Here is a 26,445-nt window from a genome sequence, read left to right as displayed (position 1 = left end):
CACAGGCAACAAAAGCAAAAATGGACAAATGGGTTTTACATCAAACTAAGAAGCTTCTGTACTGCAAAGGAAGCATTCAGCAAAGTGAAGAGGCAACCAACAGAATAGAAGAAAAGATTTGCAAACTATGAAACTGATACAGGGTTAGTATCCAGAATCTATAAAGAGCTCAGGAATACGAGGACAACAAAAACAGTTCAATCAAGAAATTAGCAAAGGACTTGAATAGGCATTTTTTAAGAGATGAAATACAAATGGCCAACAGACACATGAAAAAATGCTTATGACCAGTAGTCATCAGGGAAATGCAAATCAGAGCCACAGTGAGGTTTCAGCTCACCCCAGTTAGAATGGCTCTCATACAGAAATCAAAAAACAATAAATGCTGGCAAGGATGTGGGGAAAAGGGACCCTAATCCACTGTTGGTGGGAATGTAAACTAGTACAGTCATTGTGGAAGACAGTATGGAGTGGAGATTCCTCAGAAATCTGAAAATATATCTACCATGTGACCCAGCCATCTCCCTCCTGGGGATTTACCCAAAGGGAATAAAATCAACATGTAGAAGAATTATCTGTACTCCTTTATTTATTTATTTATTTATTTACGGCAGAGTTAGAGAGAGAGAGAGAGAGGTCTTTCCATTGGTTCACCCCCCAAGTGGCCGCTACGGCTGGCATGCTGCGCCAATCTGAAGCCAGGAGCCAGGTGCTTCCTCCTGGTCTCCCTTGCAGGTACAGGTCCCAAGCACCTGGGCCATCCTCCACTGCCTTCCTGGGCCACAGCAGAGAGCTAGACTGGAAGAGGAGCAACTGGGACAGAATCCGGTGCCCCAGCTGGGACTAGAACCTGGAGTACTGGCGCTGCAGGTGAAGGATTAGCCAAGTGAGCTGTGGCGCCGGCCGTCCCATATTTATTGCAGCCAAATTCACAATAGTTAAGATACGAAATCAACATAGATGCTCATCAACTGATGATTGGATAAAGAAAATGTATATATACACTCTAGAAGACTACTCAGCTGTAAAAAAGAATGAAATCCTGTCATTTGCAACAAAATGGATGGAACTGGAAACCATTATACTTAGTGAAATAAGCTGGTCCCCCAAAGGCAAATACCATGTATTTTCCCTGATACATCATAACTAATAGAGTACAAGAAATGTAATGTGTATGAGTGAAATTGACATTTTGAGATTTGATTTTTTTTACAGCCCTTGTCGCTACTGTTGAGGAACAGTGGTTTTTCTTACTATTTTTTGAATACTTAGTGGAGTGTTTTCTTAATGATTATAAATTAAACCAAAAGTATGTCGTCATAAAAATTAACAAAAGAGTAGGTAAGGAGGAGGGGAGGGTAAGGTGGGAAGGATCACTGTGCTCCTAAATCTGTATATATCAAATATGTAAAATACCTTCATCTTACATAAACAGAAAATTTTTAAAGAACAACAACAAAAAAAGTGTGATATTGTCTAATTAAATATAGGTACTTGCCTGAAACTCAACTGTTTTTATTGTTAAGGTCTCTTTTTATCAGCATTATTGACATTATGGCTGTGGTTAATTTATGGAAACAAACTAAATTAAAACCTGTATTATGTATATGAATATTATTTCCAAATTCTTTAATAACAGATGTGTGCTTTGTACTGAGATACATTACATCTAGATAAATAAGTATATAATAGTACAGTGTACGAAATGAATTGGGATCATGTCTGACTTTTAATAGAAATGGCATAATCTTTATTTTTTTTAAAGATTTATTTTATTTTATTTGAAAGACAGGGTTACAGGGGCTGGCGCCACCATGGCTCACTTGGTTAATCCTCTGCCTGCAGTGCCAGGTTCTGGTCCCGGTTGCTCCTCTTCCAGTCCAGCTCTCTGCTGTGGCCCAGGAGGGCAGTGGAGGATGGCCCAAGTCCTTGGGCCCCTGCACCCACGTGGGAGACCAGGAAGGAGCACTTGGCTCCTGGCTTCAGGTCGGTGTAGCTCAAGCCATAGCGGCCATTTGGGAGGTGAACAGCGGAAGGAAGACCTCTCTGTCTTTCTCTCACTGTCTGTCAAATGAAAAAAAAAAAAAAAAAAAAGGGTTACAGAGAGAAAGGTCTTTCATCCTCTGGTTAACTCCTCAGATGGCCGCAACTGCCGGAGCTGCGCAGATCCGAAGCCAGGAGCCAGGAGCTTCTTCCGGATCTCCCACACAGGTGCAGGGGCCCAAGCACTTGGGCCATCTTCTACTGCTACCCCATGCCTTAGCAGAGAGAGCTGGATTGGAAGTGGGGCAGCTGGAACTCGAACTGGCGCCCATATGTGATGCCAGCACTTTAGGCCAGGGCTTTAACCTGCTGAGCTGTTGCGCCGGCCCCCGTAATCTTTATTTTTTGATGAACTAAAAAGCTATTTTTGGTGTCATATGCTTAGATTGATGTTTTTAAAATACAGAGTGGATCAAATAATAACACTTTATTTTCAATTTTGGATGTTAAATAAAACACCAAATTCTCTTTATTTTTGTATAGTCTGAAAGATTTTCTTCAGATCAAGTGCATTTTAATGTCTGAAGCTTGAATTTTTAGATTCAAACATGTTTTTCATTAATTTGTTATTCACATATAATACATGGAAATTTTAAGTTAAAGTGTTATCTTCACTTTAATTTTGGCAACTTTTAAGGCAGAGGAAAGCTCTGAAGGTGTTTTATAATGCTTTTTAAGAAAGGCTTTGTCAGGAAATGACTATCAGTTTTTGTTTTAACATTGAGAAATAGATGTATATGAGTCATTGAATCCTACAGGAATAGTTGTGTGGTTGAGACTGGCATTGTGGTGCAACGGATGAGCTGTTGCTTGCAATTGGCATCCCATATTAAAGTGTCACTTCGTATCTCCACTGCTCTGCTTCTGATCCAGCTTCCTGTTAGTGCACCTGGGATAGCAGGGAGAAGATGGCCTACCTACTTGGACCCCTGCCAATCATGTAGGAGATCAGTTTGGAGTGCTTGAATCCTACCTGTTGCCTTGGCTTCAGATCGGCCCAGCTCCAGCCATTTGGGGAGTTAACCAGCGGATGGAAGATCGATCTCTCTCTCTCTCTCTCTCTCTCTCTCTCTCTCTCTGCCTCAGCCTCTCTTTCACTACCTTTCAAATAAATACATTAATTTTTTTTAAAAGAAAAGATCCAGGAAGAAAAAGAAGTAATAGGCCAAGCTGATATCTAAAAAGTAGGGATTCAGAAGAATTCTTCCTTGTTTTCCAACAATTTAAATTCTGGCTAGTCATAGCAAATAATGGATTGCACTTACCCTCTCTACCAGGGTCTCCTTCACCCAAAAACACAAATTCTATTCCATGTCCACAATCCAATCATAACAATGAGAATCTTTATAAGTTCACTTTTCTGAAGCTTTACAAAACTCAGTAAGAGCAATCAGAAGTCCCGTTTGTTCTACATATATTCACTGCATTCTATATTATGCCATACAGTGTGCAGGAATTAGGAATATATAACTGTGGACAAAAAGCTCCTGACTGCACAGAGCTTTACTAATGGGTAGAAATAATTAATGAACAAATATATGCCATGTAATGGTTAAGTGCCAAGGATTTCTTACCACTTAGAGAGGGGATGAGGGTATGTGTTTGAGAGAGGTTGTTATTCATACATGATAATTAGGGTCAGAGTCCCAGATGAAAAATCTTTTACGGGGCCGATGCCATGGCTCACTTGGTTAATCCTCCACCTGCGGCACTGGCATCCCATATCAGTGCCTGGTGCTAGTCCCGGTTGCTCCTCTTCCAGTCCAGCTCTCTGCTGTGGCCTGGGAGGGCAGTGGAGGATGGCCCAGGTACTTGGGCTTCTGCACCCACATGGGCGACCAGGAAGAAGCACCTGGCTCCTGGCTTGGGATCAGCGCAGCGCTAGCCATAGTGGCCATTTTGGGGGGGTGAACCAACGGAAGGAAGACCTTTCTCTCTGTCTCTCTCACTGTCTTTATCTCTACCTGTCAAATAAAAAAAAAATCTTTTTACAATTATGGCAGTAGTGGTAGTATGTCACCAGGGGCCTGGAGGAGGGCCATGGAACAGACCACCATAGTACAGAAGCACAGAGGCATCTCATTCATTCAATATCCCATATGTCTGTTTCCCTGTTGCCAAATCAAAGTCACACTGAACAGGACATTCTAATTTTTATTTTGCAAAGCCTCTAGTTTTTATGTTAATAGTAAGTATAGACAGCAGAAATCAGTTATTCATACACACTGAACAATTAAAACAGTCTGTTCTCCTTAAGTGAATCACGTTACCCCAGTCATTTACTACACTTAGTCTAGTAATGTAGTTTACTAGACTTAAGTGCCATATCTCTGGCAACCAGGTTTCCAAAGACCTCTGTAAGACACTGTTTAACAAATGAAAGCTTCTTCTGAAAAATCTTTTTTCAAACTGCTGGTAACAGTAAAGACAGATAATTAAAAACAGGCAGCAACAAATATAACCTATCTACAGAGTTTTAGCTTTTGAAATAATGCTCTTAAAAGTGAAAAATATGAACAAATCACTATAAAATAAAATAAAGCCAAAATACTCTTCCTAATAACTAAATTTAAGCCTTTAGATTTCTGTAACAAAAGAATGACTAAGATTATTCTACACGAATAATGACTGGGACAAAAAGTATCTCCATCCTCAGATTTTTTTTTTAATATTACTTTACTTGTAAAGCAACAGAGAAAGAGGAAGAATAACAGTGAGAGAGGTATTCCATCCAGTGCTTCACTCCCCAAATGGCCACAAAAGGCAGCATGGCAGGGGCCCTAGCCCGTGGGCCATCTTCCACTGCTATCCCAGGCCATAACAGAAAGCTGGATTCAAAGAGGAGCAGCCTTGTGTTTGAACTATTGACATGTTGTTTTTTAATGTTGGCACACTGTAATGCTTTCATTTTGTTTTCCTACTCACTATAAATATATGTTTTAAATTCTTATATTGAGTAATGAAATAGATTTTTTTTGTTTTCTGATAAATTAAAAATGAACATACATAGAAAATCTTGAGGTAGTGTTTATGATAGCTTTCCTCATCCGTCTGGTCAGTCTGGTGTGGGATTGGGATGGCTGGGTTTGGAAACCAACACTTTGAGAACACTACATGAAATCCTAAACAATCTCAAAGCTAAGGAGGTTGTTTATGAATCTGAACCCATCTCTGTTCTTGCTAAGGTCTTTTTGTTTTCCTGTGCAATAGCCTGCCATCTAGTGGTAGGAATGCAGCATACACAGAGCACCAATGAGAAGTTCTGGGTTTTCATAGAGTTGGGTTCACAATGTGAACCTACATAGTAGGCTAAAACATTTTTATATTGAAAATATAAAATTGAAAATATAAGTCAGTGGCAGTGAATTTTGAGAGTATTTCAAGAGTATATTTTCCTATAGGACATTTTCATGACTTAAAACTACTGTTCTAGGTTTTTGTTTATTTTTTGCATTTGGGGTTGATTAGTGGGTAAAGAGAAAACAAAGAAATAATAGTAGATAATTTTAAGAGACAGTGGGTTGGATTGATTCTGCAAAGATGCTTTATATATTGATAAATCCTAAGGCAAATTACATAATGACTTCATTAACTAAAACAATATATTTTTTACTTTAATTTTTAAAATTAAAGTATGGACAGTTCAGCACATTTGACCTGTTGGGCTGTGATGTAAGAGGCTAAATTTCAGCCAGATCTTAATTTTGCATATCCTAGATGTTGACTTTTTGTACTTAGCTGCTTCTAAAGTCATTTTTCTCTGGCCATTCCATTTTTCAAGACCCCTTCTTTCTTCTGCTACAAACAAGAAGATTGTCTGCCTTTTCTTTGCCAGGATACTCTTCTGTTTTAGCTTTTCTGTTGAAGCAGTTTATACTATCCCACTGTAGTGTTGTGGGGAGGAATATAAGGTGTGATATAAACTTGAAAAAGCAATTACTACTCTGGAGGTTGCTAACACACATAATTTTCCAGATTATGACTCTACCAAAGCTCAAACTAAATAGAATATTACTACTTTATACATATGTCTGCTAACTTATTTCATTTAATAATTTTAATTTTTAAATATTTGTAGCCTATTCTGTTAGATGTTAGCTAGATCAAGAAGCCAGTACTGCTTTCAGTGAGCTCATTTTCATAGGAGACACTGATATATAAGCCAGTAACTGTTGTGAAGCACTGTAAGTGCTTTAAGTAGTATAATGAATTAAGGAAGTCTGACATGGCAGTCAGGAATATTTTGCTTCCCCTCCCAAAATAATCATTTGCTTCTCAGTGCCACCTCTCAAACCCATACAATCATCACAGTGTATTTAAGGCTGTATCTTCACCCTCAAAGAGCTCAGTTTAGTAGGAGAGAAATTCTGTGTTTTTAGCTTTGTTGATCTAGTTGTCATCGGTAAGAGAATCAAACTTTGTAAATTTTAATTGTATACAAGCTAGTCCCTGTAGAATGTATTGCATCAATATAATAAATTTCTGAAAGTCTGTGGCCATATCATTTGTCTCCTTGTAAACCTCTTAGAATATATCCATACACTTGGATACATAGGTATCCAAATGTGTTGCAACTCCAAATATAGAGGAATTCCTCATTTTCCCAGTGAGATAATTCCTGAAGTTTTTGTTTATTTTTGCCTACTTACATAGATGTAGGGATACAGGTGATGCAATCAACTTCATAATGTTGAAATTCATTTGTTAGAATACACATTAAAGCAATAATACATGTTTTTAAAATAATAATTTTCCTTTCCACTTATCCATACATTGATTTCTTTAGGCATTCTTTTTTTTTTTTTTTTTTCCTGACAGGCAGAGTGGACAATGAGAGAGAGAGAAAAAAAGGTCTTCCTTTGCTGTTGGTTCACCCTCCAATAGCCACCGCGGCCGGCATGCTGCGGCCGGCGCACTGCGCTGATCCGAAGCCAGGAGCCAGGTGCTTCTCATGGTCTCCCATGGGGGTTCAGGGCCCAAGCCCTGCCATCCTCTACTGCACTCCCGGGCCACAGCAGAGAGCTGGCCTGGAAGAGGGGCAACCGGGCAGAATCCGGAGCCCCGACCGGGACTAGAACCCGGTGTGCCGGCGCCGAAAGGTGGAGGATTAGCCTATTGAGCCGCGGCGCCGGCCTAGGCATTCTTTATAAGCACCTGAAATTCAAATTGATGGGGAATTTCAGACCAATGTATCTTTCAGGAAGAACTTTCTTTAAAACCAGATAACTGATGTTGTAGGGTATTGGGTGAAGCTGCCCGCTCACCAGCATCTCATATGGGCGCTGGTTCATGTCCTGACTGCTCCATGTCCAATCCAGCTTCCTGCTGATGGCCTGGGGAAAGCAGTGGAAGATGGTCTAAGTGTTTGAGCCCCTGCTACCCACATGGGAGGCCCTGATGAAGCTCTTGGCTCCTAATTTCAGCCTGGCTATTGGGGCAATCTGGGGAAGTGAGCCAGCGTGATTAGAAGATCTTTCTTTCTCTAACTTTTTCAAATGAATAAATTAATTTTAATAAGCCAGATAACAAGAGACTTTATGAAGACATCATAGCAAATTTTCTGTTCAATAGTTTTGGGAGGAAAATCCTCTCCTTCTACATAGTGATTTTAAAAATCAGTTCAATGGAAAATTTACTACTTAATAGGTTAATATGAGGGCACTTCAAAGAGTCTGTGGAGAATGAGATTTAGAGATGTTTATTTTGGTGTAAAAAGTTTTTGAAATCCGTATATATAAGGGATCTTCAAAAAGTTTATGAGAAATGTGTATTGTGAAAAAAACTATGCTTTTTTTTTTTTAAGATTTATTTATTTGAAAGGCAGGGTTACAGAGATGCAGAGAGAGAGGGAGAGGGAGAGGGAGGGAGGGAGAGGAAGAGAGAAAGGTCTTCCATCCATTGGTTCACTGTCCAGATGGCCGCAATGGCCAGGAGCATCCTCTAGGTCTCCCACTTGGATACATGGACCCAAGAACTTGGGCCCAAGTCTTCCACTGCTTTCCCAGCCCATAGCAGAGAGCTGGATCGAAAGTGGAGTAGCCAAGACTCGAACCAGTGCCCATAGAGGATGCTGGCACTGGAGGCCATGGCCTTACCTGCCATGCCACAGCACCGGCCCCCTATGCATGGCTTTCAAAATTGTTTTGCATCCAAATAAGTATATCTTTATTTTTGGAAAAGCAGACAAACAAGTATCTTCCATCTACTGGTTCACTCTCCACGTAGGCTAGACAGCCAGAGTAGGGGAAGGCAAAGCCAGGAGCTGGGATTTCAGTCCAGTTTTCTCATGTTGATGGCAGGACCCAACTATTTGAGCCATCACTGCTGACTCCCAGGGTACTTACCAGCAGAAAACTGGAATCAGGAGTCAAGCTGGTGCTCAAGCCCAGGAACTCTAGTATGCAATGCAGATGTTCCAAAGTGCTCGCTCGCTCGCTCTCCCCCCCCCCCCCCAAATGATTTATTTGAAAGGCAAAGAGAGATAGAGATTGATCTTCCATCTGCTGGTTTACTCCCCAATGCCTGCAGCAACTAGGGTCTGGCCAGGCTGAAGCCATAACCCAGGAATTCCATTCTGGTCTCCCATGTGGTAGCAAGGAACTCAAGTACTTGAACCATTCATTTTTCACTGCCTTCCCAGGTGCATTAGCAGGAAGCTGAATCAGAAGAGCAGCAGGACTTGAACTGGCGCTCTGATTTGGAATGCTGGTATCACAAGTAGTTGCTTAACCTGCTGTGCTACAACACTGACTCCCTCTAAATGGCACCTCAGCAGCTGTGCCAGCCATGCACCCCATATGCTCATCTTTTGTTTTCATTTTATCATAAAACTTTTGGAGTACTCATGTGACATTGTAACATGTAGTGTTACAGTTCTTAATTTCTACCTATGTGAGTCTTAATCCATTTATTTTGCAGAAAACAGTATACAGACTGACTTTTTTCTCTACAGTTGCAAATTGGTGTTTAGAGTAACATGAGACTTTGTGGGGTCTAGAGCTCCTTAAGTCTTCTCTACTATGGTGAGAAATTGGCTTTGTGCTTGGAATATTGACCTACTTCTGAAATAGTGCCCACCAAATTCTCAACTGTTGCACCATTCAACTAACTCTTCCACTCATCCTTCAGGAAATAAAGGAATGTGTTTCTTTCTGCTATTGGTTGTAATACCCACCAAAAGGTCTGGGACGAATTTCAGAACAGGATTGGTGTGTGCTGTGTGACATGAGAGGTTTTTACTGAGATTGATAAGATTACTAAGAAAACAACGATATTGTTGTTTCTTTCTTTCTTTCTTTCTTTCTTTCTTTCTTTCTTTCTTTCTTTCTTTCTTTTTTTTCTTTTGGACAGGCAGAGTTAGTGAGAGAGAGAGAGAAAGGTCTTCATTTTTCAGTTGGTTCACCCCGCAAGTGGCCACTATGGCCTGCGCGTTGCGCTGGTCCAAAGCCAGAAGCCAGGGGCTTCCTCCTGGTCTCCCAATTGGGTGCAGGGCCCAGGGACCTGGGCCATCCTCCACTGCCCTCCCGGGCCACAGCAGAGAGCTGAACTGGAAGAGGAGCAACCGGGACAGAATCCAGCGCCCCAACCGGGATTAGAACCCAGGGTGCCTGCGCCGCAGGTGGAAGATTAGCCTAGTGAGCTGCGGCACCAGCTGATATTGTTTCTTTACTTACCGTTCAAATACTACTTACTTGCTGAGTAATTCTGGAAAGTACTGAGTTCTTTTACATCAAGAAATGTTATACAAATTTAAAAAATGGAATCTTAATGTGTATGTTTCTTCACTCCAGCTTTTCACTTAATATTGAATGTGGTGAGCATTTCTCCTGATAACTTTTTTTTTGCCATGCGTTTTGTCGGCCTCATTGTATTTCATTGTCAGACTGTATGTCATCTAATTAACTAATTCTCAATTGTTGGACATTTCCACTTAAATTGTGAATTAGGTCACTTAGCTTCATAGTTTCTTTTATGCAAGCCATCTGAATTTCTTGTCATTTTTTTATAGGACTAGTTTGTTTGTTTGTTTTTTTAAAGATTTACTTATTTGAAAGGCAGAGTTAACAGAAAGGCAGAGAGAGTGTCTTCCATACACTGGTTCACTCCCCAAAGGGCCACAACAGCTGGAACTGGGTCGATCCAAAGGCAGGAGCCTGAAACTTCCAGGTCTCCCACGTGAGTACAGAAGCCCAAACATTTGGGCCATCTTTCATTGCTTTCCTAGGCCATAGCAGAGAGCTGGATAAGAAGTGGAGCATCTGGGACTCAGGCCAGTTGCGCATATGGTACACTGGCATTGCAGGCAGCAGCTTTACTCACTGTGCCCCAGTGCTGGCCCTGTCCTTTCTTTTTAGTAGCCGAATGGCCCCTCCTTTGCACTTTTCAGAGTAACTCAATCCCTGTCACTTGTACTGAGCATATTCTAACTTGAATGTTTCCCCAGTTTCTACACTAAGGGCCAATTAATGTGTTGATCAAATTTATTTGTTAAGGGGTAAATCAGTATGTAGATAACATATTTTTTAGCTACTTTAAATGGGCATCACATAAAAATACAACATTGTATTCTTCATGAATAACCCCTCCCCCTCTAAGATTTACAGATAATATTTTAACAGTTGCATCTTAATTTGGACCATTACTTTTTGATCTCCTGCACAAAACAATTGGCTGGAGTAAGAAAAAAGATAGTTCATTACATTTTCTAGTCATTTGATAACTTACAGCTAGCGTGAATGTGCCTGTGTGTGTGTAATTTCTTTTGATTTAGTTCTTATTTCAACCTATATATATATATATATATATTTTGGACAGGCAGAGTTGATAGTGAGAGAGACAGACAGAAAGGTCTTCCTTTTTGCCGTTGGTTCACCCTCCAATGGCCGCTGCGGCCGGCGCATCTCGCTGATCCGAAGGCAGGAGCCAGGTGCTTCTCCTGGTCTCCCATGCGGGTGCAGGGCCCAAGCACTTGGGCCATCCTCCACTGCCTTCCTGGGCCATAGCAGAGAGCTGGCCTGGAAGAGGGGCAACCGGGATGGAATCCGGTGTGCCGGCACCGCAAGGCGGAGGATTAGCCTGTTAAGCCACGGTGCCGGCCCAACCTATATATTTTCAAATACTTCAAAATTTTTTGCTCTATGAAAAAATGCTGCTGATACTTTACGTCAAAAAATGGAAGCTGTTTTCTTACTTTCTAGTTTCTATTCCTATTTCTTGATGAATATATTTTCATTTGTACTGGCCCCAGGAAAGATTTTCAAGATCTGATAAGTGAATTAACATTTGATTAGCTACTTAATTTGCTTTCCAAATAAAGTTTATCTCCACTTTTCTAGGTGTTTGAAAAATGGCTTTCATTAGTAAAATCAATTTTGAGGGCAGTTGCAAAAAGGCTGTCATTGAAGATGACTAAAGGAAGGGTTGCATTTTACTGAATTGATTATGATATGTTGTTCAGGCTCACTTGTTAGAAAATCTGATTTGCGTGTGAGCATCATTTGGATACAGCCTTGTGTAAGTGCCTGTGTGGATGGGAACTTGAGACCTCTGCATTCTGAAAGTGCATGTCACTGGCTAGGTAGCCTGCCTTCCTGCAAAATTGAACACCCAGGTGTCTTAACCTAAGTTGTTGCAGCTGGTGAATTCTCTGCCTGGAGAGATCTGTGTAGGCTGCTGGCCTGCTCTAGGAATAGGGCTGTTCAGTTAATGAAGTCATCTGTTATTGTTTGCTTCAAGGTTTTTGTATTTTGTTGAAACATTCCTTTCATTCTAGAAATACAGTTTTGCATCTCACTGCTTCTCTTTTTGTTTTAAATCCATTTGAATTATAAAACTTATGAAATTGGGTAGTTGGGAATTTACTTTGTATATATTTTTAAAGTATCCTTTACACTTTACAAAAATTTTTTTGTTATAAATTTATCACTTAATTAGCTGCTATGATCTTACCTATGGGGAGGAGCCTTACTCATATAGTACAACTAGTATCTGCTGTGTCTACCTCAGATATTGTTGGAAGAGCATAATTAAATTATGAAAGTAAGAGCATTTTGTTTGTTTGATGGCTATATTGGTTCCTTCCTCTTTCTCTATCTAGGAAGATGCTTTTCATTTCTGTAGTAAGGCCATTTTCTTCCTGTTCCTGTCTTTAAATAGTAGAAATTCTCATTTTCACTTTTACCTAAAAAAAGACTGACTACATGCTGTGTGGTACTTTTTGAGTGTAAGGTTTAGGAATTGTTAATAATGAAATATTCAACAAGGTACTTCAGATTTTATAATCTCAAAGTAAATAAATAGAAGAAAAATGTGAGCTATGTCTTCATGTTAAAACTTTTTTGATGGGTAAGGTAAATTGTTACTGAGTTTTTGCTTTTTAAGAAACAGGAACTCTTTAATTGAGAGTGGGAAGAGCATTAGTTATTGTGATACCTGAGACATTTGGAGTAGTTTTGCTTTTGGTTATAACATTCTCCTTCCTGCATTGTTGGAAGCATTTTCATGTTAATAACAGTGTGCAGAGAAAGTACAGTGGAGGAGTATGTATAGCAAAGTCTGTATAACTTTATTCAGTTGTTCATCCCCTCCACTCCAATAATATTTGTATTTGGTCTACTCTTAATCTTAATTTTAACATAAATTCTTTTTTCATTTTTCTGCTGTTTATATGTGAGGTATTTTTAGCTTCTGGAGTTATACTTTAGTTTTCACACAGTCATTTAAAACACACCATATTTTTAAGTTAGCATTACAAGCAAAATCTTCATCTTTTAGATTCTCTTTAGCTTGAAATTTGAAACTTTTCCCATGTATTGGGTTCAGGTTTGTTTTTAAGGCTTTAGGGGATAGTAGGTTGTCCAAATAATTGCACAATTTTGCTTTAGTCCATGTAAGAAATGGGGTCCTTAGAAGGTTTATGGGAAATGCATATTCTGACCAGAAAAACTATGTGGATTTCAAACAGTTTTACACCATAATAAACTTAAATTCATTTTTTCCCCATTACTTTTTAAAAAATATTTATTTATTTATCTGAAAGAGTTACACAGAGAGGGGAGAGGCAGAGAGAGAGAGAGAAAGAAGTCTTCCATCCGCCGGTTCACTCCCCAGTTGGTCGCAACGGCCGGAGCTGCGCCGACCTGAAGCCAGGGGCCAGGAGCTTCTGAGTCTCCCACGTGGGTGCAGGGGCCCAAGTACTTGGGCCATCTTCTACTGCTTTCCCAGGTCATAGCAGAGAGCTGGGTTGGAAGTACAGCAGCCAGGACTCGAACTGGTGCGGTGCCCATATGGGATGCCAGCACTGCTTTAGTTGCTATGGCACAGTGCCGGCCCTTCCTTGAATAACTTTTTAAAATATTCTCATACCATTTTGGATTCTTTTTTAAAAAGTCATGTAAGAGTATCCATATTCAAACTAAAATTAATGTATCTAGATGAAAAATATGCAAGGCAATATTCTAGGCCTTTGGGAAATAGAGAAAAACAGAAGTCTGCCCACATAAAACATTTTAGTTAAGAAAGAAAGAAAATTAAAGAAATCAAATGAGTGAGGTGGTAATAATTGCTTTGGAAGAAATAAGACAAAGTAAGGGGGATAATGAGGATTTGAAGTATGGAGAATGCTCTATATTTGTTATTTTGTGAAAATATTCATCTCATAAGGTGGCATTTCACCAACAGTCTTAAGGAAGAAGGTGGGGGAGCAACCAGGATAGAATTTAGGATTTTAGTCAGAACAGCAGCGCTAAGTACATGAGGTAAGAGGGCATGATACTTGGAAGGCATTGCAAAGGAGATATCTGGCTAAAGCAAGTCATGCAGAGGGGTTGAATAGATCATAAAGGGAATGTAATATGGATATAATAGTATAATTTGCATATATACACATAAATATTCTATAGCATGTAGAGAACTATGTATAAATTCTCATGCTATGTATAAAATACTGTGGTTGTTGAAACTGATCTATATCCTCTTCATTTAAGAGCAGGCTGTATCTGACATTCTAGTGATTATCTATGGAAATGTTATTCTTTTAAGTTCTCTCAAGTAGAAGAAATTGGTTTGGGAGTACATATTTAAGGTGTAGAAGAATGATTCTGTTGTTCAGAATTATATGTCAGCATTAGAGACTGAAGGGAAAGATTTCACTGAGGAAATGTTTTTTGAACAATAAACAGAAATGGAAAGGTTCAGGTGTGAAACAGTAAGTTACACCATAGAAAACTGGAAAGTGGTTCTAGGTTGGAGGCTAAGAGGCAAGGAGGAGTATATTGGTGATGGATGTATTGTTTTCATTGCATTAGCACTAGATAAATTGCTGTTAGAGATCATTCTGTGGCCAGTTTAGAGAATGATTGGGGATGTGGGTAGGAGAGATCTCAATTAAATCAGAAGTATCACATCAGAAATGAGGAGACCAATCAGGTCAGTGTTTCTCATTGGGAGCAATCTGAATTATGGAGTACTGATTGTGCGCTACAGGACAGTTCTCCCTCTTCTATGTTACTAAGTACTAGTAAAACCTCTTTGAGTATGATAATCCCCCTCCCTGACTTACCTTGGTTAGATAAATAAGACCTGAACTTTGGCTTTGGCTTTCACCCTGGTTTTGAGATGGAGAGGAAAACGTTGATTTGCTAGAGTTTTAGGAAATAGAATCAAAAGGACTTGGATACTGATAGCATCTTGGTGATGTATAAATGAGGGTATTTTAAACTGTTAGCGGAAAATTGAAGTATATGATAAACTTATTTTGGTGCAAGAGATTTGAAATTCATGCATTGTGCTTCCTAATACACATTTTCCATGAACTTTTTTTTTTTTTTTTTGACAGGCAGAGTGGATAGTGAGAGAGAGAGACAGACAGAAAGGTCTTCCTTTTTTGCCGTTGGTTCACCCTCCAATGGCCGCTGCGGCCGGCTCATCGAGCTGATCCGAAGCCAGGAGCCAGGTGCTTCTCCTGGTCTCCCATGCAGGTGCAGGGCCCAAGGACTTGGGCCATCCTCCACTGCACACCCGGGCCATAGCAGAGAGCTGGCCTGGAAGAGGGGCAACCGGGATAGAATCCGGCACCCCAACTGGGACTAGAACCTGGTGTGCCGGCGCCGCAAGGTGGAGGATTAGCCTGTTAAGCCACGGCGCCGGCCTTCCATGAACTTTTTTAAGAAAGAAAATAAGATTCTAAGGAATAAAATTACTTCTGATGTCATCATAAAGAAGTAACGACTATGTTTTAGAATTGAACAGCTTATCAAGAAAAGTTTGTGCAAGTATATAGAGAAAAAATATAGGTCTATAAAGATGGCGAGGAAGGAAGCTAGAAATATAACTTTTTATAGCCAAATTTAGAACTTTACTACTGTACTTTTATATTTAAATATATTTTTATATTTAAAGGATTAAAAATGAACAAGCAATAGATAGGTCTTGCCTTCTGCAGATTAATTATATTTGGAATAAGGGAAGTATAATGTTCACTGCCACAAGACAGGTATAAAGTACTATGAAGATTCAGACAAGGCAGAGATGAAATGCCATTTTTTACTAGGAGAAGCTGAACCTTGCACACCTAAGAGAATTTGCTATTTAGTTTTTGTTTAGGTAGCCTAAATTGTGAAAGTCTGGTGTCATGCTGCTGTTCCCTGAACACTCTGTTTAGCTGTTCTTTGTTCTGTTTTTAACCAGGGTTTGCTAGGGTAACTGCTTCTATAAATGTACTTGTTTAGCAAATGCTACTTTAATAATTACATGTAATAAAACAAACATTTTGAAGATTAGAAGTAGGTAAATGTTAATAGTTATATTGTCGCTTATTTTAAGCAGTCAAACCAAGTTAGGTCATTTGAATTCATATTTAATAATTATAGTATACTAAAGATTAAAAGTGGACATATTACTGGGTAATGAAGAGCTTTAATTTTTCTGATGATAGTTAATATATTTATACATTATATTTTATATGTATTTTTAAAAAATATTTATTTGAAAGACAGAACTACAGAGAAAGGTAGAGACAGGTCTTCCATCCACTGGTTCACTCCCCAGATGCCCGCAACGGTTGGAGCTGCGCCCATCTGAAGCCAGGAGCCAGGAGCTTCCTCTGGGTCTCCCATGTGGGTGCAGGGGCCCAGGGACCTGGGCCATCTTCTGCCATCCTAGGCCATAGCAGAGAGCTGGACCGGCAGAGGAGCAGCTGGGACTAGAACCGGCGCCCATATGGGATGCCTGCACTTCAGGCCAGGGCTTTAACCTGCTGTGCCACAGCGCTGGCCCCTGTATGGTGTTTTTTGGTTAGTTTGTTTTGTTTTTTTGACAGGCAGAGTGGATAGTGAAAGAGAGACAGAGAGAAGGTCTTCCTTTTTTGCCGTTGGTTCACCCTCCAATGGCCGCTGCGGCCGGCTCATCGAGCTGATCCGAAGCCAGGAGCCAGGTGCTTCTCCTGGTCTCCCATGCAGGTGCAGGGCCCAAGGACTTGGGCCATCCTCCACTGCACACCCGGGCCATAGCAGAGAGCTGGCCTGGAAGAGGGGCAACTGGGATAGAATCCAGCGCCCCAACCGGGACTAGAACCCGGTGTGCTGGCGCCGCAAGGCGGAGGATTAGCCTGTTAAGCCACGGCGCCGGCCCCTATATGTATTTTTTAAAACAGCTTTTTTTGTGGGCTTCTCCTTCATTATTTCTCTAAATTGGATTATATTTTGTGTGTCTTGGTTGAGTTTGCCAATTATACCTTTTAAGCAGGTTTTAGGTAAAACTCTGGGGTCCATTAAGAACTTTGTTTTGATACTGAAACAGTTGTTATTAGACTTTTATTGTCCTGCTTTTGGGTTTGAAACATAAAATTGGAACTTACATTGTTTTAACTTTGTTATGAATAATATTGGGTAAAATAGAGCTCCTGAGTCATTTCTGATTTGGAAGTTTATGTAATAGAAGATTTCAATTTTCAGTTTTGATTGTCGATATCAGCTACTGACTGAAACCTGAGCTAACTCATTAGAGTTAGAAGGGAGAGAAAAATAAGAAATGTTTTATATAAACAGAGATCCTACTCAATCACAGACTCAGTTATCTTCATTTTAGTGCAAATACAGCACTCTAGGGGGAATATTAATAAAGATTTATTTATTTGAAAGGCAAAGTTAGAGAATAATTTTCCATATGCTGGTTTACTGTGTAAATGGCTGCTACTGCCAGGGCTGGGCCAGGCCAAAGCCAGGAGCCTAGAACTTCATCTGGGTCTTTCACATGGGTGGCAGGGGCCAAGGCATTTGGGCCGTACTCTGCTGTTTTCCCAGGAGCATTAGCAGGTAGGTAGATTGCAAGTGGAGAAGCCAGGACTCATATGATGCCAGCATCACAGGAGTGGCTTAACTCACTTTGCCACAGTGCCAATCCCTGGGGTGATATTAGTAAATGTAATTTAACCTTCTGTTTGTTCATGTGTCTGTATCTATGATTTCTTTGAAGCACTTAAGGGTGAATAATACCCTGAGGAAGTTTAATTTATTTTCTCATGTTAATGATCATTTATGTAATCCTAATCAGAAAATACCCTACTTTTCAGGTGGATTATAGTATTATCGCCCTGAAAGATTTTTAAATCCAAAATGATTTTTATTCCACTTAGATTTTTTGCCTGTTAGCATGTAAATTTGGTATTAACAGTTGAAACCTGGAGCAAATTGATCTTAAAATGTCTTTTTTTTTTTTATTTTAGACTTGATACAATGCACAAATGAGATGAATGTGAACATCCCACAGTTGGCAGATAGTTTATTTGAAAGAACTACTAACAGTAGTTGGGTGGTGGTCTTCAAGTCTCTCATTACAACTCACCATCTGATGGTGTATGGAAATGAGGTAAGCAGAATTCTTGATTAAAAAGTAAGTAATTGAGTAAGTATATTGGTATGATTACTAATTCAATTTGCTTTTGTCACTAATACTTAAAAAGTAGCTTCAACAGCTGGATAAACAGGTTAAAAGGGCAGGAATGTAATTACATAATGGCTATATTACATAATTGTATATTTATATGAAATATATAATTATAATATAATACAGTGTAATATAGTAAAATATAGTTCCTGCAATTTGAGGAAACATGGCTTGTAAGCCAGAAAGCAGAAAGTGGGTCAGTGCACAGAGGATTTCAGTAATGGGATCAAGAAGCAAAGATCATGCCTGGAGGTATGTTCCATAAGCTCTGATCATAGATGGCCTTGTTCATAGATGATATAAAATGTCTATGTCCACTCGCCTTTCTTTCTTTCTTTTTTTTTTTAATTCAATCAGATTTTTGGCTGCTTTTTTATACTTGTCTTTGACAACACTTTGCCTAGTTGAGGACCATGATAGTGTTTTGTTGATAGGCACTGATTATGTATCTGAAGCTTTTATTGCCCACAAAGGTATGTGCAGTGAGATATATAAGGTTTTGAAATTTTCTTTTTAAAAGAGAATCATCTTATTTTCCATGTTTGGCTTAGCAGCTAACTTTTTGATTCTTAGAAAATTACGAACTGTTTCATTCCCTAAATGTGCAGATCAGCCAGGGCTGAGCTGGGCTAGGCTGAAGCTGAGAGCTGGGACAAGTTTCCTACTTGTATAGCAGGAAGCTTCCTACTTGAGGTAACACCATTGCCTTCCAAGATCTGCATTGGCAAGTAACTGGAGTCAGGAGCCAGAGCTGAGCTTCAAATCCAGGGACTCCAGAATGGGACACCAGCAGTGTATCTGGTGTTTTGACCACTAGACCAATGCCTGCCCCATTCAGTATGGTTTTCAGATAAACTCATCTTGAGTTTCCTTTCAACACTAATGTAAAGCTCATGGTCTGCTCATTTTTTTACCTAGTTTGTGCAGTTTTTGGGTTTTCACTTTGATATGATGATGGTAATGCCAAGGAATACTGGTTATCAACCTGGGCAGGAAGGGGAGGTGATTATTATTTTTTTTTAACTTTTTAAAGGAAACTTGTCACAACTGGAAGAGATGCAGCTAGTGTCTGACAGGGACCAGGGCTGCTTATAAACATCTTGCAGTGCACAAAACAGCCCCCAACAACAAAGAACTATCTGTCCAAAGTATCAGTAGTGTTAAGATGAAAATCCTGACCACAGAGGAAATCTCAAAAGGATGAAACTGGATTGGCTGTCATATGGCCCTGACATCAGATGGCTAGGTATTCTTATCCCATTCACTTAGCAATTGGGTTACATAAGTGAGTCAATTCTGTGAGCTTTAGTTTCCTCATCAATAATATAAAACCTTAGTGGGCAAACATAATTGAGTAAGACATCTGCTGTAGCAGGACTAGTTGTAGGTGATTAATAAAAATTTAGAGTTAAAAATTGGTAGGTGAAATTCAAAACATGGAAACATAGTCATTCATGGATGTAGTGTGCTAGGTGGATAAATAATGTAAGCAATATATATTCTTTAAATATTTTAGAAAAATTTCAAGCATATAATAGTATAGAAAAGTATAATAAATATCTTTGTACCTGTCATGCTGTTTCAACATTTATGGATATTTTGTTGTTCTTTAAACAATAGTTTTAAGATGGTACTGTCTTGTTATCTCTTATATTTGTTTATTTATTTGAGACAGAGGTACAGACAGAGAGGGTGACACAGAGAGAGAGAGAGAGAGAGAGAGAGAGAGAGAGAGAGAGAGGTCTTCCATCTGCTGATTCACTGGCTAAATGGCCACAATGGCTGGAGCTGGGTCAATCCAAAGCCAGGAGCCAGGAGCTTATTCTGGGTCTCCCATGTGAATTCAGGGGCCCAAGCACTTGGACCATTTTCTGCTGTGTTTCCAGGCCATAGCAGGGAGCTGGATTGGAAGAGGAGCTTGCACCTGTATGGGATGCCGGTGCAGCAGGTGGAGGTTTAGCCAACTATGCCACAGCACTGGCCCCCAAATTCCCCCCCCCCCTCATTTAAAGATGTATAGATGTATCTATTTATTTGAAAGGCAGAGTTACAGAGAGGCAGAGGAAGGGCGAGAGAGTTCTTCCATCCGCTGATTGACTCCCCAGCTGGCCTAAATGGCCAGAGCTAAGCTGATCTGAAGCTGGGATCCAGGAGCTTCTTCCAGGCCTCCCACATGGGTGCGGGAGCCCAAGGACTTGTGCCATCTTCCACTGCTTTCCCAGGTCAAAGCAGAGAGCTGGATTGGAAATGGAGTAGCCGGGACTCGAACCAGCACTCATATGGGATGCCAGCACTGCAAGCAGAAGCTTTGCCTGCTATGCCACAGCACCGGCCCTCCAAGTTACCTCTTAAGACCCAGAAGAAAACTTCTGACCTTATTATTTGCCAGATGGTGGGGCGCTTAATGGAATACCAAGTTAAATATTAGGATGCTATTAGAAACAAAGTCAAGTTGATCAAAGCTATGTATCTTTGCAGCTAAAAATTATGTGAAGACTAGTAAAATGAAAAAAAAAATTTGTTATATCTAAAGTCATAGAAATGACTAAAATATTTATATTGATTCCTAAAGTGCAAAAGTTAAGGAAACTGTTATCAAAGCCTATAAAAATCATTGTCTACTACGGTGTTATTTGTTTTAATGTTCATTTGAAACAAATTGTTTCAAGATAATGATGAAACAGTCTTAGGTTTACAAATTAGCTTTTAAAATCCTGGTTGTTAATTTGGGATGATTGCAAGAGAACAAAGTGGAGTCAAGGGATGATGTACATCATTGTTGATAGTAATACTCAGCATGCAGATTTTGAAAGAAAAAAGGAACCCTAAGGGAAATAAAAGTTGAAACATTTCTTTAGCTGTCTGTTCTAGATGCTGTATATAAAAGTAGTGGTAGAGTATTTGGACAATACTTTGTGAACATGTTTACATAAATGTGACTTAATCCAATGCTAAGTGTATATCCCAAGAAACTTTGGTATACTTGCACATGGAGACCAAGTATGAAGAAGTTAATACAACATTGTTTATGATGAAAACTGGAATGAACTTAAATATCCATAAATAAAGGCATGGATACATAATGAATATTAGTTGATTGAGATTCTAGAACACCGTTTAAAATGAGTGAAATAGATTTACATATATTAAATGATCATTCTTGGGAAGAAGTTGAATTGAAAAGCACATTGTACAAGAGTATATATGTAAATTGAAAAGATAAAATTACATGCAGTTTTCTGCTTCAGAATAATAATCACCTTTGAAGAGAGAGGAAAGGGAATGATATTGAAGATGTGTGTCTTTAATGGGGTCTATAATGTTTTGACTTTAGAACATAATCTGAAGTGTATGTTAATTTATTTAATCTGGACATTGAGTAAGTTGGTTTCTATAATACCGTTCTTTTTTATAACTAGAAATGTTTTTTTACAGTTAGTAAAGTTAGGAATACCAGGTGGCTGTTTAACATATAGACACCATCTGAATGTGATTAGCTCTAGTACTAATGTGCTGCAATAAAAACAAAATTGCTGGTACAGTTTAAAAGTGCCGATTTCCTTTTATTATTTTGACATTATTACTTATAGCTGTAGGCATTACACTTAATAAATTCCTATAATGCTAATGAAAAATATGTATTGGTTTTGTGTTTGGTAGCCAGTTATGGGAAGAATAAGGGTGAGAAGTTTAAACCAGATAAACCTAATAGGATGTATTAATCATAACTTCTCATTTTCACATTAGAGTTTATGATATGATGGCAGTACCTTATTTTGATTGTGATTTTTTTTAAATCCCTAGCGCTTCATTCAGTATTTGGCTTCAAGAAACACGTTGTTTAACTTGAGCAATTTTTTGGATAAAAGTGGATTGCAAGGTAAAGACAACTTACTGTAGAAAGTTAGAACTAATGCCACCTAGTGATCACTAAAAAATTGATCTCTTTTCTTTAGAATGTGCTGTTTTAAACTTCACATTGTAATGATACTTGTAGAATAGAAAAAACGATGTTATAATTTGGAAGATTAGGATTGGTTTCTTCCCTGACACTGAGAGCTCTTTGTGAGATGTATTGTTAGTATTTGGAGAACATCCATTGTAGAGTTAGACTGCCTAGGTTTGAATCCCACCTTTACCACCTACCAGCTTTATGAAGTTGAGCAAATTGCTTTGCTTCTCTGCATCTGTAACATCAGAAGTAATGAGAGTACCTTCCCAATAGGGTTATCATGAGGCTTAACCTAGTCAATAAGTATTAATGCCCGGCATGCAGGAAATAACTGTGTACATACCTTTATTGTTTTTGTTTTATTATTATTTTATGCTTCACTTTAAGAGATGTTGTTAGAATGTTATTTTTCAGTAGCTAAGGTGAGTATAGCATTATTCAAATGAACTGTTCATTGATACCCACATATATTATTATTTTTTTTATTTTACTTTAAGTTTGGTAACTTGAAATTGCCATAATCTGGCTGTAGCCAGTTGTGCACATTCTGTCTTGTTGGGATCTGTTGAATTTAGTTCTAGAACTAGGCTATTAACATTTTAGAATTTCAGCTGTAGGAAGAACTTCATAAGGAACATACCAAAACAACCTGGAATTATTAACAGTGAGGCTCAATCTGGAAACTGTCTTTAGAGAATGTGAGATTTGTGCTGGGATTTGAGAGATGGATGAGAAGATGAGTTTGTTTAAACACAGGTACATAGATGTATATGAATGGGAAAGTACCTGGAGTTTTTAAAATTTATAGAGTGAAAGAATGTGAATAGAGTGTGTGGAAGGTGTTTTGGAGAACATGTTGTGTCAGATAGCCCTCAGGGAGCTTTTCAGAGCCAAAATCAGGCACAGAAAATTTTGATGTAGTTTGATTTTATAACATAATGGGAAGCTATCAAAGTTTTTTTGAGTAGAGGGATGAGGGGGAAAGGAAGTATGTCTTATAAAGAAAGTATCATTGCTCAGTCAGGTTGGAACAGAGTGGACCAAGTCTTGAAGATGTTGAGACTGTTCCAGTCATCGCTCTGGTCATCTAGTGGAGAGTTAATGAGGGCCTGAACTGTGGTTCTTGTGGAGGTAAAATCGATGGAATTGAGTAACTGACTGTTTGTGTTAGGGGCTGTCCAGTTCAATGCTTGTTTTTTATTTGGTAGGTGGAAAGTATTACTTAGAATGGATTGAGTACTCTATTTTCTAGAAATTCTAGAACTAGTAATCTGTATGTAGAACCCATTGTTAATAAAATTCATTTTAATGAAGAGTTATAGTGCTCCATGTTAAAGGGGGAAAATTTAATAGGTCCCATTTTGAAATGAAATCTTAAACAGAAGCTTGATATATATAAAGGTCTTCAAAAAGTTAATGGAAATGCATATTATGGAAAACTGGATTTCAAAATTGTTTGCACCAAAGTAAACTTATGTTTAATTACATTTTCCATGAAAGTTTTGAAGTACCCTAGTGTAACTAATAAAAATTAGTCTCCCCTGTTTTAAAGGATGTGGAAGAAACTGCCAGCTAATCCTTTTATTTCTGGTTTTCTTCTCCTTTTTCAATTAATTTCTATTTAAAGCATAATTTCTATTTAAAGCATATATCCAAGTGGTTTTTTTTTTTTTTAAGATTTATTTATTTATTTGAAAGAGTTACAAACAGAGAGAGGCCCTCCATTGGCTAGTTCACTACCCAGATGGCCGCAACGGCCAGAGCTAGTCCAATCCGAAGCCAGGAGCCAGGATCCTCTTCTAGGTCTCCCACGTGGGTACAGGGGCCCAAGAACTTGGGCCATCTTTTACTTCTTTTCCAGGCAATAGCAGAGAGCTAGATCGGAAGTGAAACAGCCAGGATTCGAACTTATGTGGGATGCTGTCACTGCAGGTGGCAGCTTTACCCGCTCTGCCACAGCGCCGGCCCCAAGTGTTTTTTTTTTTAGGCTCATATTTGAAAAATGAAATAAACAGTGGACAAAAGCATATAATTCCATGGTGTTTTTGAAAAGAAATTTTGATTGCTGATATATTTTGGATATGTATATATGTTTTATTAAATACTTATGGATGTTAGACTGAGTGCATGTAAATAAAATTCTAGATTGTATCCAACTAATAGTTACACACATGTTTTCTTTTAATTTTTTTATTTGAGAGAGAGAGAACTGGAGTGAGGAAAAGGGAGAGACAGAGCATGAGAGCACAGTCATCTGCTGAATCACTTCTCAAATGCCTTAGTGGTTGGGGCAACAGCCAGGACTGGGCCAGGCCAAAGCCAGGAGCCAAAAACTCAATCCAGATCTCCTACATGGGTAGCAGGGACCAAACCATTTGAGCCATCACCTGCTGTCTCATAGGATGCACATCAGCAAGAAGCTAAAATTAGAAATGGAGCTAGGAATGGAGCCCTGGCACTACAATATGGGATGTAGACATCCCAGCTGAAGTCTTAACTGTTGGGCCAGTATGCTTGCCATAGTAGTTCCAAGTTTTACTTAGGGTAAGAATAACATGGGAGCACAAAGAGAGAGTTCTGGGAGTGTTTTAAGAGGTCGATCCTTGAAGGATAAGTGGTATTTCCCTTAACAGAGAGGATGTTGTAGAGTAGATTAGGGGGAACAATGTGAACCAAAAAGATGAGGAATATATTATGGAAGACTCTCTAAAGTCCACTAGTGATTGCTTGAAATCTAGTCATTTTATCTGTTTTGTGGCAGGGTGGGATGGGGTTGATGGTTGTTTAGTATTATCTTTTTAAAGTAGCAGAATTTATCATCTAAATTTGATAGATAAGCATGAGTTAAAATGGATCTGTTTTTTGTGAGAAGCAAACATTTATAGACTTCCTTGAGGCTATTTATTAACTCATTAATAAATACACAAGATTTTTGGTGTTTGTGAATACTGATTGGGTTTTATGTTGCTGAAGTTTTCAGAGCTCATGAGTATGATGAACCAATATCTTAGAATACATAATGTATTCATTTAGAAAGTTTTATTGAGGACCTTACTCTAATTGATTTTTGTTATGTCTTAAGCTTACATGTTGCCATTTCTATTGTGCTAGGCAGTAATTTAATCTACTTTTTATAAGATTGACACATAAATCATGATTGTTAAATAAAGATTTCATGAGTCTGCATATAAAAATGATGAAATCTAATTTCAAGAATGGGATCATAGTTCTATAGGATGCTAATTTTCAGTTGTTAGGTTATCAATTTGGAAAAGAGAATTAGTGTTTTCAATTCCTGATGAACAAAAAATAAGTCTTTTTTTTTTTTTTTGCTAGGCAGAGTTAGACAGTGAGAGAGAGACAGAGAGAGTTATAGACAGTGAGAGAGAGACAGAGAGAAAGGTCTTCCTTCCGTTGGTTCACTCCCCTAATGGCCGCTACGGCCAGTGGTGCACCGATCTGAAGCCAGGAGTGGGTACTTCCTCCTGGTCTCCCATGTGGATGCCGGGACCCAAGCACTTGGGCCATCCTCCACTGCCTTCCCAGGCCACAGCAGAGAGCTGGACTGGAAGAGGAGCAACCGGGACTAGAACCCGGGGTGCCAGCACTGCAGGTGGAGGATTAGCCAAGTGAGCCACGGCGCCAGCCAAAAATAAAAGTCTTGATCATAAGCAAAGCAAACTTTTATTTTAGTGAAATTCTAAGAAAAAGGATTTGTGTCAAGCCACATACGTATGGTCTATCTAACTTTAAAAAAGTGAAATCTTAATATGATAATGTTCATTAATTAAACAATTTATGCCACCAAATTGAGTTGGAATATTAAGATTTTACCAATAAGTAAAATACGTTTTTCTAGGCAAATTATGATTATAATATTTATGAAACCTTTTTCTTTTCTTACAGGATATGATATGTCTACATTTATTAGGCGGTATAGTAGATACTTAAATGAAAAAGCAGTTTCATACAGACAAGTTGCATTTGATTTCACAAAAGTGAAGAGAGGGTGAGTTGAGCTGTTTTTTATATGGCATGAATATTAAAGTATAAAACATGAATTATGAATCCATAATAAATGCATTTAAGTTATAAACATTCATAATTCCATTATAAATTTTGGAATATGAGTTACTTTTGAAAGAGTAACTTCGTTTTTCTTTGAAGAGGTATATCAGGTAATTTTTTAATAATACCATAAAAATCACCATTTTTAGTGTGTACAGTTCCCTGGTTTTTACTGTATTTACAAAGTTGTACTGTGTTACTACTATTTACTTCTAGAACATTTTCATTACCCCGATAAGAAATCCCATGCCTGTTAATAGTCATTTTCCATTCCTAATTGCCAGAGCATAAATCTACTTTCAGTCTCTGGGTTTGCATACTATAGGTATTTTGTATAAATGAGATCTTACAATGTGTGGCCTTTTGTGACTGACTTTTTCACTTAGTGTATGATGTATGCAAGTTGCAGCTCCGTGCTACCTGCCTGCAGTCATTTTCTT

General features: G+C 38.8%; 1 protein-coding gene across 10 annotated transcripts in view; it reads left to right on the top strand.

The window, feature by feature from the left end:
- PICALM (phosphatidylinositol binding clathrin assembly protein) overlaps nt 1-26,445 on the top strand; it is a 122,497-nt gene that overhangs the window by 30,847 nt on the left and 65,205 nt on the right. For all 10 annotated transcript variants that reach the window (XM_062196827.1, XM_062196828.1, XM_062196825.1 and 7 more), the window contains exons 2-4: nt 17,765-17,907; nt 21,790-21,865; nt 25,844-25,946. In XM_062196827.1, coding sequence (XP_062052811.1) covers nt 17,765-17,907; nt 21,790-21,865; nt 25,844-25,946 — 322 coding nt within the window. The remainder of the gene's footprint in view (nt 1-17,764; nt 17,908-21,789; nt 21,866-25,843; nt 25,947-26,445) is intronic.

This window comes from Lepus europaeus, chromosome 7 (assembly GCF_033115175.1).
Source record: "Lepus europaeus isolate LE1 chromosome 7, mLepTim1.pri, whole genome shotgun sequence".
In the NCBI taxonomy this organism is placed as follows: Eukaryota; Metazoa; Chordata; class Mammalia; order Lagomorpha; family Leporidae; genus Lepus; species Lepus europaeus.
This window is presented reverse-complemented; position numbering and strand designations above follow the sequence as displayed.